Source organism: Phocoena sinus, chromosome 3, assembly GCF_008692025.1.
Source record: "Phocoena sinus isolate mPhoSin1 chromosome 3, mPhoSin1.pri, whole genome shotgun sequence".
Lineage (NCBI taxonomy): Eukaryota > Metazoa > Chordata > Mammalia > Artiodactyla > Phocoenidae > Phocoena > Phocoena sinus.
This window is the reverse complement of record NC_045765.1, coordinates 113,855,312-113,875,944: the sequence shown is the minus strand read 5'-3', so window position 1 is coordinate 113,875,944 and position 20,633 is coordinate 113,855,312. Positions and strand designations below refer to the sequence as shown.

The 20,633-nt window shown below is 35.2% G+C and overlaps 1 protein-coding gene across 3 annotated transcripts in view; it reads right to left on the bottom strand.

The window, feature by feature from the left end:
* CERT1 (ceramide transporter 1) overlaps positions 1–20,633 on the bottom strand; it is a 129,248-nt gene that overhangs the window by 80,858 nt on the left and 27,757 nt on the right. For all 3 annotated transcript variants that reach the window (XM_032625716.1, XM_032625715.1, XM_032625714.1), the window contains exon 3: positions 10,093–10,209. In XM_032625716.1, the coding sequence (XP_032481607.1) occupies positions 10,093–10,209 (117 nt within the window). The remainder of the gene's footprint in view (positions 1–10,092; positions 10,210–20,633) is intronic.

Below are 20,633 nucleotides of genomic sequence, written 5' to 3'. Positions count from 1 at the left end.
AAAAGAAACAGATGCACATAAAAAAATGGTCAGTAAATGAACATTCTTAATTATTCTGGGGCTTTGGTCCCACACTTAAATTTTCTATAATTCCTTTCTTAGGGGGTAAGGGAGGAACGGAGATCTATTTCAAACATGAAAAGATACCCATAACTTACTGTTGAGTGAAGGAAAAGCTACAAAGCAGTATGGTATCTTTTATGTAAAACTCTAAGGCATACATGTAAAGAAATATTTGGAAGGAATCTTTACCAAGGATGAACAGTGGTCATTTCTATGTGGCCTAAATTTTCACTTTCTTTTTTATAGTTTTCAGTATTGTCTATATTGTTTGAATTTTATTACAGTAATCATATATCACCTCTACAAAAATAAAAACAAAAAAAAAAGTCACAGAATACATGTTTAATCTATCTCACTTAGAAAGGGCTAAAAAATTAATAATGCCGGTAAAGATGCAGTGAAAGGAAGATCTGCACATTCTGCAGATGGAATGTAGATCAGCACAATCTTTCTAGAAAATAATCTGGCAACATATATCAAAAATGCTTGTATCCTTAAGCCTAGCAATTCTACTTCTGATAATCTATTATGAGGACACAGTTAAACTACAGGAAAATATGTAGGAAGGCATTAAATACTAAATGCAAAAAAAAAAAATTGAAACAATCTAAAGGTCTTATAATAAGCAAATGAGTACCAAAATGATAATACAATGAAATATTAATAAAGCTGTGTTATATGGACAAAATGATGTTAGATTTTTTAAAAAACAGGATATAAACTTGTTATTTCCATAATATTTTAGGGGTAAAATGTACAGAGAATAAGAAGGAAATACACCAAAATGAAGAATAATTGTCTTGGTTATAAGACTGATGGTAGTTTTGTATTTTTTTTCCTTATAATTAACAAAAATTACTTTTAAAAACCAGTGCAAAAACCAATGAAATCTAATCAATAAAACTACTTGCAGGAATGGTTTTAAAAGACTTGCTAAGAATTTTTAGATCTAACTGTATGGGGAAGATTCTTCTTTTAAGGAGGCAGACTGATGATTTATTTTTTAGTATTCAACTACGCATCCATGAGAAAAAGCTGAAATTAACTAGAAGGGGGGGGGTGTATTACAAAAAATTGAGGTTGCTGTTCTTGGAATGTTACCACTCACTGATCAATGTTCTCATAATCCATTCAATTTCATTTTTATGCAAAATGGGAATAACACTTGCAGTGAAAGACTTCCAGGAGAATTAAATGATAACAGTGCCTAATTACTCATCTATCCCTGTACAGTTCAAAGGGGTACTACTGAAGAGAACTAGGCTAGGGTATGAACAGTGATACAAGCATTCTTGCCAATGATCCTGTCTTGTCTGTCAAGAATGTGAACTTGCTATATGACTAAAAAATGACAGAATTTTTTTTTTTTTTTCGGCACGTGGGCCTCTCACTGTTGTGGCCTCTCCCGCTGCGGAGCACAGGCTCCGGACGCGCAGGCTCAGCGGCCATGGCTCACGGGCCGAGCCGCTCCGCGGCATGTGGGATCTTCCCGAACCGGGGCACGAACCCGTGTCCCCTGCTTCCGCAGGCGGACTCTCAACCACTGCGCCACCAGGGAAGCCCCCAGAATTTTTTTCAGTATAACATTTTAACCTGTAGAACATTATTTACTTTGCTACCTATTCTTACGATTCTTAACCCAATGCTGTCTTTCATACCTCAATACCAAACCAGCCCAGAATATTTACCAGGCAATAAAGACAACAGAAGCAAAATCATTTTTAAGCTATTAGCTAAAAAGATGTGTTTGGTGAAAAAGAGCAGTTTTGTGTTCCTTGATACTTTTAAGAAACACTTTCTCCCAGCTAATGTCCAATATACTCAGCAAGTAAAATTAGAAAATAGTTTCCACTGCTGTCAATATGCGTAAGCCATGCCACCCACCATTACTTTTCCACATCAGATATAGAAAAAGCAGAATCCCATCTGTCCTGGTGACTGTCAGAAATCTTCCCTCCTGATTAAATAAAAATTCAAATACAATACTGAAACACTGTTTAAAAATAAAAAAAAGGACTTCTATAGCACACAGCCTCATTTTCTTTAATATTTTCTATAGTAACAATATGGAACAGTTATTCAACTCTAGATTAACTGTCTTTTTTAAAAATTTCTTATCTAAAGAAACATTCTGCAAGCAAATTACAGACTAATAAAAGAGAAATCAGCTGAACATCTAGTAATATTTACCTAAATTGTTAGTAGCAAATATGTGGTAAGCATTACAAAAACTTGCAAGTTTGGTAAACTCTATACAAAATTATAGAATACCTTTTCAGAACATTTTATTTGAATGATTGCCAATCCCACTCTATCCTTTAAGTACAAGTAAATATACAATTCATTATAATTGGACCTAGGGTGGCCAATAGTAACCTGGAGTAAAAAGGCAATCGGGTTTTCTCAAGACATTTACTTTAGGAAATGCCAAGAGATCAGGGCAGATAGCGGCAGGAGTTGAAGCCGAAAAGAAGCCGAAAGTAGGAAAAGGTCATGACAAAGCAAGGAAAAACAAACTAAGTAGGACGGGAGAGCAAAACACAGATAAACAGGAGTCATGAAAGAGAGAAGAAATAACAGAATGAAACTAAGCTACATTAACTGTAGGTGCGGGCAGGTGATTAACTGAGTTTTGTTAACAATAAAAGCACTCAGTAACAAGTGTACAGTTTCAGCTTTCTTTGCAGGTAAGGCATTATAAATTTTCTTGGTTCCTGGCAATATTCCCATTTTTCAAGGTAACACGGGTTGGCCTGTACCCCCTGTACCCTAAAAAGCTTAACTAAAAATGGATGAACCTATGACATCAATACTTGTGAGATGTTTTCAAACTTTCAATACTCACTTGATCTAGACAGACAACTATGCTCAGCTTTAGTAGATTCTACGAAATTGTTTCACCAGTTTACACCTGTTGTACCACAGCCTCACCAACACTTGGTGTTACATCTTTTTATTTTTTAAGCCGCTCAGATGGGCATATGCTGGTATCACTGCTTTAAATTTGCAGTGGTGACTAATGACATCACCCTGATGACTAATGACACTGACTACCGTTTCATATGTTCATTACCCATTTGGATATCTGCTTTATGAAGTGCCAGATCAAGACTTTTGGCCTTTTTTTTTAAATTGTGCTGTGTAAACTTTTCTTGTTGACTTGTAAGACTCTCCCTACCTTTCTGACATCAAATGTTGTCAAATTATTTCTCCTCAACTAACCACACAGTTAATATGATTAGCTACCTAAATATCTTTATTCACTGTTCCATGTAAAATCCTGATTCTTCCTTTACTATCTTGGTAAAAGATAAACACCTTCCTCAGATAAAAGAACCTGGCTGAAAAGTACAAATTAGTGACATTTATTCCCTCTTTTTAAGATGATATACTTCATTAAGTATTTAGGCGACGTATGGAAGGACAAATGCAAATGTTGGCTCAGGTGAATTCAGCTTTTGCATGCAACAAAATTGTAGGCAACAGAAACTAAAAAAGTTATTTTAAAAGCCCTTGACAGTAGAATTATTTTTATTCCCAGAACGCTAAGAATATAAGTTAATACTATGTTTTCTTTCTTGATTTCACCAACCTTTAAAATCATGGTAGTATGACACTATCTACATTTAGGTGTTAAAAAAAATTTACTAACCATGTATGGATTACTGCAAGCAATTTAGCAATTAACTCCCACTGTTAGAAACTAACCAAATTTCTTATCTTGAGAGAAACATCCGGAGACATAATGAAGGTTTTTTGCTGGTTAATAAAGTTCAGTTGTGATACCACCTACTTGGGTTTTTCTACAACTTATTTGAGAAAATGGCAAAGGCCTGACTACTCCGGCAGCTAGTTACTGGATTTTCACTTCCCTCAAAAATTAAAATTCTTGAATGTAAAGGAAAAGTAAAATTTGATTCCATCTTCATCCCTTCATCACTGCGGTAATGATGAAAATAATGTAAAAGAAAAATTGGTTCTAGTCCACTGACCCCATGAAATTACTTATATAAAGTATACACTAAAAAATAGTAGTTTTAAGCCTTTGCCAATTAATCAGATTCAAAACTGCAAAGCTAAGTTTACATGATAATCATTTATAAAGCAGACAAGTATAGAAAGAACCTCTAGAATCTGTTAAGAAAATTTTCCAGTATTATAGTTGGTTAAAAATGGCAAACGGGGGACCTCGCTGGTGGTCCAGTGGTTAAGACTCCAAGCTTCCACTGCAGAGGGTGCAGGTTTGATTCCTGGTTGGGAACTAAGATCCTGCATGCCACACATCGTGCGGTCAAAAAAAAAAAAAAAAAAAAGGCAAACAGAGATAGGATGACTTTATATGACTTTGATATTTAAAAAGTGCTAAGAAGAAACAGGTATATTCTGCTACCTACCTATTTAAAAATACTTTTCTAATAAGTTTATGTCAAATTTAAGACAAAAACAAGTAAGGTGTCAAATAAGCAGAAACTGCTCCTAAAAGTAAAGAAAAAGCACCAAGATCAAGCTGACCCTGACACACCACAGGAAAAAGAAAACTCATTACGGCAAATAGCAAGACAATTTTAAAAAGATCTTTAAAGTGAGTCTTGGGCATTGTTTAGGTTGCTCAACTGTGACAATCTTTTTCCACATAATTTCCTGGACAGAAATCCCTTAACTTCTCGGGCTGAGAATAAACCTTTCTTCTGAAAGTAATAAAATGGAGCTTCACATATGAATTAGTGGGCCTTCACAAAGGAACAAATGCATATACATTAAATTGCAAAACAACTGCCTGTAGATTCTCACCAAAGAAAATCAACATCTGTAAAAATTACCTGGATTCTTCCTCCCTAAATTGTGTATTTTCCTATGACTCCTTTTATATCAGATAATTTCCAAAATATGGGGAATATGGGTGGTCCATGACCACCAAAATTTCAGGGTCTACTAAGGTTGCTCCCTTATGGAAATAAGGGAATGTCATGATTACCACAAACTCTGTCAGAGCCAAAAAACTTAACTTTTCAACAAGATTCTTATATCTGCTAGTGCAAGGAGAGCCTTCCTGCTAGTTTTTTTTTTTTTTTTTTTTTGAGGGATGGGGTGGTGAAGTAGAGGAGCCTATTTCTGTCACGGTAAGAAGAAACTGTGTTTACTCAAAATCACACACATTGCAACTGTAGAAGATTCCAGGAGTAATCCTGTAATTCTTTTAAATAGCATCAACAGATGGTTTATCATATTTCCTTTATTAACTAATTACGCAGAAAACGCTCACAGAAGCCCTTAAATAATACATAGATACATCTTTACTAGAAATATATTAACTTATCCAAATAAAAAATAACCATCTTAACTTCACATTCATACAGCTCTTTGTTTTCAAATAATTTTCACAAACAAAATCTCGTTCAACTTCAAAGACAACATGGCAGATGGCTAAGAGATTAAAAAAAAAAAGCACACCCTGTCTTTAAAGATTTATTTAGTGTTGTCTCAAATCCTAAGGAGAAATGCAGAATATGAATGGATTCCACATAATAAAGCCAGCACACTACTGTAAATAAAATTACTGGTCTGGTATACATACGCCCTTTTCCGTATTTTAAATTAAAATAGAATCTTTGAATTTAACAATGACCTCAGAAATACCTTTCTTCCACAGGGACTACTTGTCTAATGTCACAGTGAACTACACAATTTCTAATATATTGAGAAAATTTAAATCATAGAATCATCTTTTTAAAACTTCGCTTGTACTGAGCAAGTTATGCTGGAATGAATACCAAGGAGGACAAAACAACAGAGCTAGACAAAGAACATAGAACCCTAGTGTATTTCTGTCAGTGATCATTCTAACACCAACCATGAAGATAAAAGGGTGAAAAAAAAAAAACCTCCAAAAATTACACATTTCCCTCATAAAACCTGTTTTACAATACTGTAAGTTATTTCAACTGGAAAATTTATGTGTCCAATGCTGTGCTAATTCCTACATAGAAGTTGTAACTCTGAGCCTTTATGGTCCAAAACGAACACCAGAGATATGAAGAAAATAAAAAAAATATATGAACCTTGTGACTGAAGAAGCCCATGAGTTAAGTCAACAAAATATATTTCCCATGAATACATACTTATAGGATTGGCAGAAGTGCTTGCTGGATAAAAGCTCTGGTTCTCAGGTCATACAGACCTGGGTCTGAATGCTGGCTCCTTCACTAATTAGCAGTTTAACCTTGGACAAATTACTTAACCACTCTATGTCTCAATTTCCTAATCAGTAAAAACAGAACAATAATGTTAACCTCATAAGATTGTGAGAGTAAAATGAGATAAAGTGTATAGTGTTTATCACTATATCTGGCACACTCTAATCCTCAAAAAAGTTTATCATCATCATCACCTCTACCATATTATTATTGTTGAAGAGGTTCTATAAAATATTTAGAACTCCTGGTATGTATGTATGTATGTGAAACTGACTGATATATAAAGGTTATTATAATGAGCATAACAGCTTCCTGGAAACAAAAGAATAGAAACCTCCAATTTCTCCAGCTAAAACCTATCAGGGAAGCCCTAACAAAGGCCTAATAGCAAAGGCAATGAGGGACTATGTGATGACATGAGAAGAGAAAAAGACAGGTCCGCTGTTCCAAGTGTCCTGTCTGGCCATCATAAGGACAGGTGGTGCCATGGAAGTAACTCTGAATTGAAGTGAGTGAGGTAGAATGATGGGAATATTACACAATATTATACAATATTCTTGATTTATCACAATTTGGTTATTTTGCTTGCTTGTTTGTTTTTTGTGGGGAGATGTGTGGGGGGGTATATACTGCATTATGTCATCTCTTCTCCTTTAAGTAATCTACCAAGGTCACACAACTATTATGTAATAGTGCCAGGATTTAACCCCATGTGTCAGGCACCAGTATCCAGTGCTTAAACACTACAATAAAACGTTGTTACGGCAATCCACGGGCAGAAAGATGTGTTCATATTTATCTTGTATATATATGGTAGCAGAACTCAGATGACACACTCTAACCTGCAGGAGGTGAGCCTATGGGAATTATTTTCAAACATTCTGCCAATGGTAACTGATAGAAAGCACAATCAACATAAAATTGAATCCTAGGTAGCCACTAGCCAAAAAGTAGTATAATCTCTGGCAAGTTACTTAAGTTTAATCTAAGCCTGTTTCCTTGTCTGTAAAACAATATTTCCCTCATCTCTCAGGATAGTAGACAGAAAATAAAGCACATGAAGTACATAATACAATAATTAGTACTTGGTGACCCTCAATAAACAGCAGCTCCTATCACCATCATCATCATCATGCCTTAACAATTTGATTTTAATTTTGAATATCAATATAAGAATGCTTGCTTAAATAGTAAAATTACTAAACTTAGGTTCCACATTAATAGTCTTAAGTGATTTTGAAGAATGAATCAGGATGCACCTCCTCACTACCTCCCTGTTCCTGATCTATGGGGGGAAAAAAAAAAAAGAAAACTTTGCTGGTTATGTTTGGTGATAGCTCTTGAATTTTCTCCCTCCTATGTTAGTTTAAGAACTCAATTTATTTTTAGAATTCAAATTCAATTTAAATTTTCACTGATACGTTGTTTAATTGGTACATATCACATGTTTTACATTAAAATTAAATAAGTACTAATAAGAATAACAATTAACAATGATTTCTCCTTGTCTATGAATAAACCATATTTAGAAATCAGAAAGCTTATACAATGTATCTGGAACGCTGTTGTTGAACCTATTCTCTAAACTTAAATTCACCAAAAATCTGTTATCGAACATTAAGTCACAATACTCTGAGGGAGACCCAAAGATTATATTCTATCCATTATTCAAGGGTGCAAAGAAATCAATGATATGGAAGAAATATATGCTTTATGCATCATTCTACATCCAAGGAGAAAAAATAAAACGAGAACCTGCAAAGATTCCTGAATCAGCTTCACTAAGAAGAATGAGCAAAATAACATACGCTTAATTAAAACAGAGAAAGCTAGCATTAAGCCTTTAAAGGTCATCTCAGATATAAACATATAAATTAGTTCTACTTAATAATGTCTTTAATCACTAGGAAGAGGGCTGGCCCTGATTAACTACACAAAATAGGCCACTCTCCTTATATGCACATTTAGCAACTCTCATTGAATGTAGAACTCTTCATCCATAAAAAACATGGTATAATTTTAGTGAATTTAGTTGTGACTCCCAAAACCCTTTCTTTTTCCACTGTGTCATAAATGGGAAAAGGCATCAGCCACTCTGGTAAGTAACCTTACATATATTATTTCATGTGTTCTTAAACACATTTAGAAGAAGTGAATTGTCAGGCAAGGTCACATATGTCGTACATGGCAGAGGCTGCAGTGTCTTGTATCCAAGTAAGCCCAGCTCCAAAGCACTGAGATTCTGGAATTCTAGTTCATCTCTCTTTTATTTATTTATTTTTATTTTAAATTTTTATTTAACTACAGTTGACTTACAATATTGTATTAATTCAGCTATACAGCTTCAGATTCTTTTCCATTACAGGTTATTATGAGATACTGAATATAGTTCCCAGTGCTATACAGTAAATCTCTGTTGTTTATTTTATATATAGTGGTGTATATCTGTTAATCCCATACTCCTAATTTATCCCTCCCCCTCTCCTTTCCCCACTGGTCATCATAAGTTGTTTTCTATGTCTGTGAGTCTGTGTTTCGTAAGTAAGTTCATTTGTATCTTCTTTTCAGATTTCACATATAAGTGATATCATAAAATATTTGTCTTCCTCTATCTGACTTCCTTCACTTAGTATGATTATCTCTAGGTCCATCCATATTGCTGCGAATGGCAATATTTCATTCTTTTTATGGCTGAGTAATATTCCATTGTATATATATACCACATCTTCTTTATCCACTCATCTGTTGATGGACATTTATGTTGCTTCCATGTCTTAGCTATCGGCTCATCACTTTTAAATAAAAGAAAACTGTTTCTCATTTTTAGACTGTTTTCTGAGGTAATAATATCAAGATAACTAAGATTCACAAAATGTTTTAAAGCAATATAACTCTAAAGCTAAAACAAGGAGAAAAAGAAAGCATTACACAGTCAGATTTCTTTAGGCTGGGAAAAATTCATAATCAAGAAATAAAAGCCAATGCATGATCAATATCAAGAAGAATGTGCCTGTAGTATCCCAGGTCAGACTGGTTTTTCTTGTTGTGTTTCTGTGTGTAGATGTTTTGTGCCTGTTAAATAACCAAAACAGGTGTTTCAACTAAACTCTGTGAAACCCAAATGAACAAGTACAGACAAGTATATGAACAAGTCCAAAGTTTTCTTAAGCCACAATCAGGAGTGGCATGGTGAATTTATAACTTTCCCTATTCCTTGTTTTACCATGATATACTGAATTAGCTAATAATGCATACTTATTAATATCATGTATTTCTTTAGTCTACTTACCAATTATTCATAGCAGAAGTCAAAAACTAGCTTTAAATTACAAGAATATGGCTCATACATTTAGGTAAGGAAGACTTTCTCAAGGTTTACTAGAAAATTTCATATTTACAAAAATTTAACAATTTACAAATGTTTATACTAAGAATATACCCAAATGGTTACAAATGACAACAAAAATTAACACTGAAGCTTTCAAATATTAGGATTTTAAAATTTGATGTTATTTTAAGAATCCTTTTATCCAGATCATATAAAAGGCATTCACTATGAAGCAAACCCTAAATATAAAAACCAAATTTGTTTTATATAAAAGGGCATATTTTGTTTTAATAACAATTAAAAATACTTATCACAGAAAATTCCCTTAGTGTAACTCAAGTGTTAGAAATAAAATTATTTCAAAAATTTACATCTGTACCACTTTAATCTTTACCACAATCATGTTCAACTTTTCAGGAACATATATACATCTCAAAGTTATTTTAAAGGAGTAACCACCAGTCTCTTGCCTAGGTCTCTACGGACAGGTAAACATTGGAGACCCACCTTGTGCTGTTCAATGGCATCTATCCACTGCTGTCTGTGATCTGGATCCTGAGCACGAAGATACCAAACACTATCATTTACACTAATATCAAAGCGACATTCATCAAAATCATGAGGCTGTGGACAAAAAGGAGAAAAAAAGCAAAGTTAATTATATTTCTTAGAAGTGCTACACCCTACAGCAAAAACATGAACTTACCCATTCTAGCTGGTGGGAGATTCTTGTTATTCTTTTATTTTTCTACTCAAATAATTTTTTTGAAGACATTTCAAATAAAGAGCACAAGGGCATAGTTACCAAAAACTAAGTTTCATTCACTATTCCCACAAGTGAGTTGACACATAAACTACAAACATATTAAAAAAAAAAGATATTTTTCAAATTCTTTGAGTTAGTTTAGTGAGAATACTACTGAAAGCACAATTTTAAAAAGGGCCAAAGTAAGTTTTATGAAAGACGTTTACTAATTTTTTTCCTGCCTCCATTATTCAAAAGTAAATTCTCATCATCAATAGTTTTATTTCATTACATTTGATAAACAAGATATTTTTATAACATTAACAGTTCCTCCCAAGTATTTCAAATTAACTTCTAGGTTTTTACACATCTTGGATCGCAACAGCCAGGAGAGCTTCCAGTGAAAAGCAAAAATAAAATGAACTTTACATCAGACCTATGTTAGATAGCTAGAGGAAACTGCTTCCATCAAAATGTAAACATTAGTAAAAATGTCAACTATTTGGTTCAGCGTTTCACATTCTTCATAAGAATATATAAAATAAATATTTTATATACTTGTTTTTCCACCAATGAATAAGTTCAAATATGACAGGATCTATTTCACAAATACCACCACTTCTTCTACTGGATAAAGCACAATCAATTTCCTCTCCTGTGAACAATCTTAGCCTTAGAGGACAGAGAATCCTCTCTGGTCAATGTAACAATAAACTTATTTGCTGAACACAATCTACATACTGTGTTTACTCTTTCCCCCTTTGACAGCATCAATCTTTTATCTCCTTATCAGTTTAACAAAAACAATATGAGATAATTCCACAATGTCTTTAGCCTATGAAACAATTTCTCTTTTAAGATTAAGACAACAATTCATGATTCTGACTGGCTGAAGGATACAAGTTAAACTTTCTGAATCACTATGTGATGGGCATCATAGTTAGGACTACAGTGAGAGATAGAGTGTGCTACAGAGAAAAAAGGAAAAAACAAGACAATGCATACCCCGCTTCAATAATTATGAACACAGAAATACATAAAATACAACATTTAACACTCATAAATATAATGACTATAAATTTAACTGAAAGCCAAATATTCTTAAATCTTAAGAATGGAATCCAGTTATTGAGAAAAGCTTCCTGGAGGAAGGGAAGCATATATACTATCTGAAGAACTAAGTAAACAATTTATCTGATCAGTCTACTGTTCTAAAAAGCAGAGAGGTTTTTAAATTTTTACTTCATAATGATTATTATATTTCTAGTGACTATTCCTAAAAATGTTTATTTTATATTATGTTCAATATTCTCATTAAAGCTTTAGAAAATAAAAAGAAGTAATACATATAACAGTCGTCCCTTGTTTTTTGCAGGGGACTGTTTCGAGGGCTCCCCTCAGATACCAAAATTTCAGATCCCTAAGTCCCTTATATAAATGGCTCAGTACAGTCAGCCCTCCTTATCTGCAGATGCTGAGCCAGTGGATATGGAGGGCCGCCTATAGTTAGAAATTTACTAGTTTCTCCAGCAAATACTTTTTCCAGCTTTTATACCTTCAAAATTTCCTCACAATCTTCCAGAGAGCCCAATGCCACACTTTAAATATTCCTAAAAACAGGAACCTGCTATTAAGCCTTCTCTGGGTGTGAGTGACTTAATAAAACCTGAAATCAACATAAGTAAACTTTGCCATTACTAAATCTGTTAAGTATATCAATTATGATTTCTTCTCTCTATGTTTCAAAGTTTCGATATATGGAGAACTTTAAGCTTTTAATAGATAAAGTTATACATAGGAATGGAATAAAATGACAGTCTACAAATCTAGAATTAAAGAATTTGAAAATTTCATTTGAATGTCATACATTTATGAGATGCAATATCTCAATATCTGCTCAAAGAGACAGAGTTGGCAGAAAGTGTACACAAAGTAGCCATTTCTACCATCAACAATCTGAGAGATAGGTGGCAGAGAAAAGAGATGTACCAATTTTCAGGTGATAGGGAGTTTGTGAATAACACAGAAGGCTTGAATCCCTAAAAAGTGAATAAGTGTAGGAAGCTAAGTCTACAAGGCAAAAGAAATGACAGATTTGTTGAGGTGTGTTTAGGGGGATAAATCAAAGTCTAGACAATAAAGCTTACATCATGTCTCAACACACACACACAACCCCCTTAAACACATAATACAACAGTCTCCCTTTACCTAAGAGGAATACATTCCAAGACCCCCAGTGGATACCTGAAACCACAGATAGTACCAAACCCTATAGATACAGCTTACCCATAAACGATACTGCGATTAGGGACGTGGACCCTCTGCACAGTAGAAAGCCCAAGCGTCTTACAGTCAGTCCTCTGCATCTGGGGCTCACCAACCTTGGATTCAACTACTCTTGGATTGGGTAGTACTGTAAGTAGTATTTACTACTGAAAAAATTCCGAGTATAAGTGGACCTGTGCAGTTCAAACCTTCGTTGTTCAAGGGTCAACTGTACTATGTATTTTCCTATACAGGTATTAATGAGCAGGAAGTATATACAGCATGGATATACTGGACAAAGGAATGCGCCACGCCCTGGTAGGGACAGAGCAGCACATAAGAGTTTTCATTATGCTACTTAAAATAACATACAATTTAAAACTTATGAATTGTTTATTTCTGGAATCTTCCATTTAATACTTTCAGACCTTGAAGGTAACTAAAACTGCAGAAATCAAAACTGCTGATAAAGGGTGGGGTGAGGGAACTACTATAGATAGACTGCTTCATTCAAACACAACTGATCTTGTCTTTATTTAGAATTTCATTGTTTTGTTCATTATGCATTACTCCAAAAATATGCATTAAAATAATATTTATCTTGATTACTGAGTTTTTTGATGCTCTCTTACATTTTACAACTGAGGTTAGCCCCTCATTGGTCTCATCCTAGTCCTAGCCCTGACAGACGATTATTAGAAGGAAAACAAATAAGGTATAAAGGCCAAAAGTAGATGAAAACTACAAGAGGTGGTAGACTGTAAGAGATGACATGAGCTATCTTCAGGAAAAAAAACAAACCATAAACTTTAAGGAAGAGATAAAGCAGCAGGCAATGAAAAATAAGCTGATAGCCTAAGAAAAAAGAAATGAGTTGAAACCACATCAGAAGCAGCAATAAAAAGCAAACAAACAAACAAACAAAAAGCAAACAAAGCTAAAAGGGGCATGGTGAACAGACCTGAGAAAAATACAAAGTGAAAGAAATATAATAATGAGTGAAGAAGGAGGTCAAGCAAATGATTTAACTGGTGTTTTGAAAGGGGAAAATTTAACAAGTGTAACAAAAAATTCAAGGATACTATCTTTTCTTTAAATAAAATATTCAAGTTACAGATCAGACATACTATGCCCAGGAAAAATCAATTTGAAGACTTATTCTGTGAAATTAGTTTATTTAAGAATAAAGAAAATGCTATAGGAACAATGTTTCTCAAGCTTTTTGCATTATCACCCCCCACCCTGAGAAAAATAAATTCTCTTTAGTGAGAGAAAGTAAACAGTAAGAATTAAGATTTTGTTCAGTAGGTTCTTCCTGGAGGGCCACTTAGATATTGTAATATCTAAGATTATTTCACTTTCCCAAGAACCAAGTATCAGCCCCCACTGAGAATGAGAATGCATGCTATGGAAGAAAGCGAACTACATAAAGGAAAATGTAGGTGGGCCTCATTCTTTATCATGACAACATTCACTGTTAAGGATGAAAAATAAACCAAAAGGTGAAATGGCATTTATATCCACTCTTTGCCTGTCTTGTTAGTTCTTAGGGCCACTATAACAAAAATACCACAGACTGGGTAGCTTTAACAGAAATTTCTCACAGTTCTGGAGGTTGGTCCAAGATCAGGGTGTCAGCGTGGGAGGGCACTCAGTGAGGGCCCTCTTCCTGGTTTACAGATGGCTGCCTTCTACATGTGTCCTCATATGGAGGAGAGAGAGCTCTCTGGTCTCTTCATTCCCTCATAAAGGCACCAGTTTCACCATGGGGGCTTTACTATCATTACCTCATCTAAACCCAATTATGTCCCAAAGGCCTCATCTCCAAATTACCATCACAATGAGAATTAAGGCTTTAATATATGTCACAACATCCACTATCAAAAGAATCTTATAGGAACAAAAGAGGCATAAATCCACAAAGAAGAAGAAGAAAAAAAGTTACCAACAAAATTTAAAGTTGGAATGTGATAAATGAATTAGCAGGCCTGAAAATGCTAAAAAGTAAACATCTACAAGGGAAAAGAAGACAAAACAAGCCAATTTGTATTGGAGGCATCAAGTAGTCCTAAAGATAAAGGCATGGGGAGAGCTGAAAACAGAACTGATCAAAAGTCATTAAAAGGTGCAACTAGGGCTTCCCTGGTGGCGCAGTGGTTGAGAGTCCGCCTGCCGATGCAGGGGACACGGGTTCGTGCCCCGGTCCGGGAAGATCACACATGCCGCGGAGCAGCTAGGCCCGTGAGCCATGGCCGCTGAGCCTGCGCGTCCGGAGCCTGTGCTCTGCAACAGGAGAGGCCACAACATTGAGAGGCCCGCGTAACGCAAAAAAAAAAAAAAAAAAAAGGTGCAACTAGACCCCTGGAACCCCATTTGCCCATCCCTCTGTGCAGTAACATTAGAGGCCCCACCTCTCAGAGAGATGATATTAGGTATAAGAAGAAGGGACATTCCTCCACAGCAGGAGGAAAGGAAAAAGAGCAGTTAAGGAAAAGTATTCATGTTAAAGGATTCCTCCCCTTACTTGACTCCCAGAAGGCTGGCACCCATGCTTGCTCATTCTACCTCCTTCTGCCTATAAGGAAGATTCCTATATTTCCTTCTATAGGAAAACTAAGTAATCCAAGAGAAAATAGTAATAGTAATAAAAAAAAGTAATAATATAGTAATAATATTTAAGGGTTTCCTACTCAGGCCCTTAATCAGTATGAAAATTCTAAACCGTGAAGATGAAGAAATAATTACCTTTCAGAACTGGAAGATATGCTTCACCAAAATGAAGGAGTAACCAAGAGAAGTAAGAGGCAATTGAGATCCAGGAAAAGAAGCAGCAAAGGGACTTCCCAGGAGGACATTAAGGAAAATGCCAGCAGCAGAATTATGCAGAAGACAGAAAAGTCTAGATTAGAAAAGTATAACAGGATGCTTTAGAAAGGATTTCTCTAGTGGGAGAAAAGTAGAATGAAAAGATTATCTAAAAAGTTAAACTCAGTGGAGAGAGTGTAGGAAGATTTAGCTAGAAATTCAAAGAAAGTCAACCAAATTTTTAATAAACTTTGTTGGTATATAATTAATGTACAATAAACTTTTCCATTTAAAGTGTACAATTCAGGACTTCCCTGGTAGTCGGGTGGTTAAGACTCCACGATTCCAATGCAGGGGGCGCGGGTCTGATCCCTGGTTGGGGAACTAAGATGCTACATGCCGCGCGGCATGGCCAGAAAATAAATAAATTAATTAAAAAATAGTACAATTCAATGTTTTTTTCACTTGCATATAACCATGAAATCACTGCTACAGTCAAGATGGAAATGTTTTCATTTCCATAACCCCCCAAGGATTGCTCATGCTTGTCTGCAGAACATTTCTTCCTCTGTCACCAGCTTCCAGAAACCAACGATCTGCTTTCTTTCACTGTATATTTGTTTTCATTTTTTCTAAATGTATATAAATTGAATCAGATAGTATATACTGTTTTTACTCAGTATAACAATTTTGAGATTCATTCATATTGCTGTTGTCTTATAGCTCATTCTTTTTATTGCTGAGCAAATTATGCTGGATGTAACATATTCTACTTATTCATTCACACCTGTTGTTGGACAACTATTTACAGGTTTTGGAATTGTGAATAAATTTTTTGTGAAAATTCATGTCTTTGGGCATAAATTTTCTCCTCTTTTGACCTAGGAATGGGCTGGCTGACTCATAAAATAGGTATACAGTTAACTTTAAGGAAATGCCAAAAGTAGCTGCACCATTTTACATTCTTACCAGCAGTCTATCAAAGTCTAGTTACTCCACATCCTTGCTTGGCTTAATTATGGACTCTCTATTCTGTTCCATTGATCTAAATGACTATTCTTACTCCAATAACACTGTTTTGATTATTGTTGCTTAACAGCAAGTCTTGAAATCATGTGGTGTTAAGTCCTCAAACTATGCTCTTTAAAAATTGCTTTGGCTAGCCTAGGCAGTTTGCATTGCATAATATATATTTCCAGAAAAATTTTAGTACCAATTGCATTAATATCTTAGATTTTCTATAGATTAATATGGTAAGATGTGATATCTTAATGCTGAGCCTTCTAATCTATGGACATAATATCTCTCCAATTATTTAGGTCTTCTTTATCTTGACAAGCTCACATAGTTTGCAGTTTACAGTGTACAAAGTACAGTATACAATGTTAGACTGATTCCTAAAGTATTTTTTTATGCTACTGTATGTGAAATTGCTTTAAAAATTCAGTTTGCTTACAGCATATGATAACACATTTCATAATTGTATATTAACCTTATGTTCTACAAACTTGCAAAATTCACATAGTAGTTCTAAAAGCTGTTTACCTAATAAATCTGAAGGAATCTACAGCAGGAGTCCCCAACCCCTGGGCCACGGAATGGTACCGGTCCTTGGCCTGTTAGAAACTGGGCTGCACAGCAGGAGACGAGGGCCGGGCAAGTGAGCAAAGCTTCATCTGTATTTACAGCCGCTCTACATCACTTGCATTACCACCTGAGCTCCACCTCCTGTCAGATCAGTGGTGGCCTTAGATTCTCATAGGATGGCAAACCCTACCGTGAACTGCACATGCGAGGGATCTAGGCTGCGCGTTCCTTATGAGAATCTAATGCCTGATGATCTGAGGGGGAGTGAGGCAGTGATGCTGGCACAGGGAAGTGGCTGCAAATACAGATTATCATTAGCAGAGAGAGGTCTGACTGCACAGAGACCATAATAAATCAATTGCTTGCAGACTCCTATCAAAACCCCATCAGTGAGTGGCAAGTGAAAACAAGCTCAGGGCTCACATTGATTCTGCATTATGGTGAGTTGTATAATTATTTCATTATATATTACAATGTAATAATAACAGAAATAAAGTGCATAATAAATGTAATAGGCTTGAATCATCTCGAAACCTCCCCTCCCTCCCATCCATGGAAGAATTGTCCCCCACGAAACCTGTCCCTGGTGCAAAAAAAGTTGGGGACCATTGATCTATAGAACAATGATGTCATCTGCAAATAGTTTTACTTCAGCCTTTCTGACCTTTATGCCCTTTTATATCTTTTTCCTTCCCTTACTGAAATGACCAGGATGTCCAGTACAATGTTAAACAGAAGTGGTAAGGGCAGACATCCTTGCCCTATCTCTAATCTTAGGGGAAAGGCATAATATATCACCATTAAGCATGATGTCAGCTGTGGGTTTTTGTGGATGCCCTTCATTAGGTTGATGTTATTTCTATTTCTAGTTCCCTAAGAATTTTTATTTTCAATCTAAAGGAGTATTGAATTTTGTCAAACAGTTCTCTTTTCTTGTCTGTCTCCCTCTACCGAAATTTGTTATGAATTTTTGTCTTTAGTTTGTTAATACAGTGAGTTAAAATGACTGATTTAATATAATTATATTAACCTTGCATGTCTGAAATAAACCCCAGTTGGTCCTTTTTATATACTATTGGATTTGATTTGCTAATATTTTGTAAAGGAATACAGTATTTATGTCTACCAGAGATACAGAGCTGTAATTCTATATTCTTGCGATGTCTTTGACAAGCCTAGGTGTCATGGTTATGCTGCCCACATAATGTATGTTGTAAAGAGTTTGTAAAGATTGGGATTATTTCTTTGAATATATGAAAAGAATATACTGGTGAAATTATATGGATGTGTTTTCTTGGTGGGGGGGGAAATGAACAAATTCAGATTTTTTAGACATTGGTTTATTCACATTTTTTGTATCTTAAAAGCATTAAGAGGGAAAAATATAATCCTATATTTACCCATATATTTATTTTTTCTGATGCCCTTCATTAGTTCCTAAAGATCTGAGTTTGCCTTTGGTGTATTTCCCTTCAGTATGAAAAACTTCCTTCAGCATTTCTTGTAATGCAGGTCCGCCCACAACAGGTTCTCTTAATTTTCCTTTATCTGAAAACATCTTTATTTCATTTCATTTTTAAAGGATATTTTCATTGAATACAGAATTGTGAATGGAAAGTTTTTTCTTTCAACATGTTGTATCTTCTAGCCTCTATGGTTTCTAATGAGAAGTGTATGGTAATTTGAATCACTCTCCCCCAATATATGTTATTTCTCTCTGGCTACTTGCAAAATTTTTTAACTTTGGTTTTTACAGTTTGACTATGATTACTAAGATTATCCTGTTTCATGTTTGTTAAGCTTCTTGAATCTGTAAATTTATATTTTTCACCAAATTTGGTAAGCTTTTTAATATAATTTCTTCAAAAAAATTTTTACCCTCTTTTCTCCCTCTTGAGACTCATAAAACCCATTTAATTAGAAATTGCCCTAGAGATCCCTAAGGTTCTGTTCATTTAAAAACAAACACAAAAACCTCAAAACCTCTACTAATAAGAATGACTTCTTTTGCTCTAAATTCAAAATCCTGATTTTCTGTCATCTTTATGTACTATAAATCCTATACAGTGAATGTTTTTCATTTCAGATATCATTCTTTTCAGTTCTAAAAGTCCCATTAGTTCTTTTATATATTTTCTTTGTCTCTGCTGAAACTGCCTACCTTTTCATTCATTATAAGCATATTTTCTTTTACCTCAAATAATTATATAAAAGCTACTTTAAAATCTCTGTCAGATAATTCCAACATCTAATTCATCTTGAACTTCGCATTCATTCATGTCTTTTCCCTTGAGAACATGCTGCAATTTCCTGGCTCTTTGTATGTTGAGTAATTTTGAGTTGATCTTGGACATTGTGAATGTTAGGTTGTGAATTCTGGATTCTGTTATATTACTATGAAAACTAATGCTTTTGCTTTAGCAGGCAACTTTTTGCTTAGACTCAAATGGCCAATTCTGTTGTACGTTTAATGGGCAGCATCTAGGACCTCATTTCAGAAAGCTTTCAGTCCTGCCTGCATACACATTGCTGAGGGGTCAGGTACAAATTTGGGCAGAGTGTTATACTCAGAATCTGGGGTTCCCCTTCTTAGGCTCTATTTTTCCAGATTATTTTATTAACTGGGCCCCTTTTGGTCCTTACAGCTAAAAAAATGGCAGTTTTCTTTAAAGGAGTTTTAGCTCCCCCGAGTCTCTGCCATGGTAGCAGTGACTCAGGTAACACTTCAGACTGCTTTCCAACTGCCTCATGCATGCATGGTTCAGGAGTCAGCCAGAGACTTGGGCAGAGGTTATACACACAATTCTGAGTTCCCCTTCTTGGCTTCTCTTTTGTGGGGTTCCCTCATTCTCCAGCAGCCCTGGTTGTACCAGGTACCTTTCCCAGGTTCTGGGGGTGAAAGACGCTGCCTGGTTTTTCTGTTGAAGTTTTAGCCACGCAGTGCCACCACTATAATGAAGATGACACTTATTCTACTCATTGCCAAATAATCTGTCCAACACTGAGATTAAAGTCAAAGACTTTAAATTATCCAAGCAGAGCATCTAACTCTTTTTTACAAATAAATACTAAATGTTAAATCTTCTTTAACAAGGAAATCGTCAAATCCTATCAGATTCAAACAAAATAAATCAATCAGTACTCTAAATTATAAGCAACAGAAAATGATTCTTACTCAAGAAGCAAAGGAATTTATTTAGAAGGTATCAGGCAACTTACATTGTTAAGAAATATGAATAAATGAGATCAGAAATGGAAAGGAACCAGGGGAGATTAGGCAAGAGAACCCCAGCTGAGACTGCACTGTGGGTGCCAGCTATATAGACAGGGCTGCTTCCTCTTCAGGACCTTGTGAGCCACTACTGGCACTGCTGCCACCACAGACTGGATGCTGCAGCTGCCAGTATCATCAGAAGAAAAACTTGTCTCTGCTTCTCCATATGATTCTGCTCCACAATCAAGGTAGAGCTAAGGGAGACAAGGAGGGGTAGATGTAAGGGAAGGTAGTGTAACAGCAGTCTGATTGGTTCAGCCTAATTCATATGTTCATATTAACTAAGGGGAGTTCAGTGGGTGGAGGGATACTGGGGTGGGAGGGAAAATTGAGTATCAGGCTTTTGCAGATTCATGTGGGAAACCTACTCTG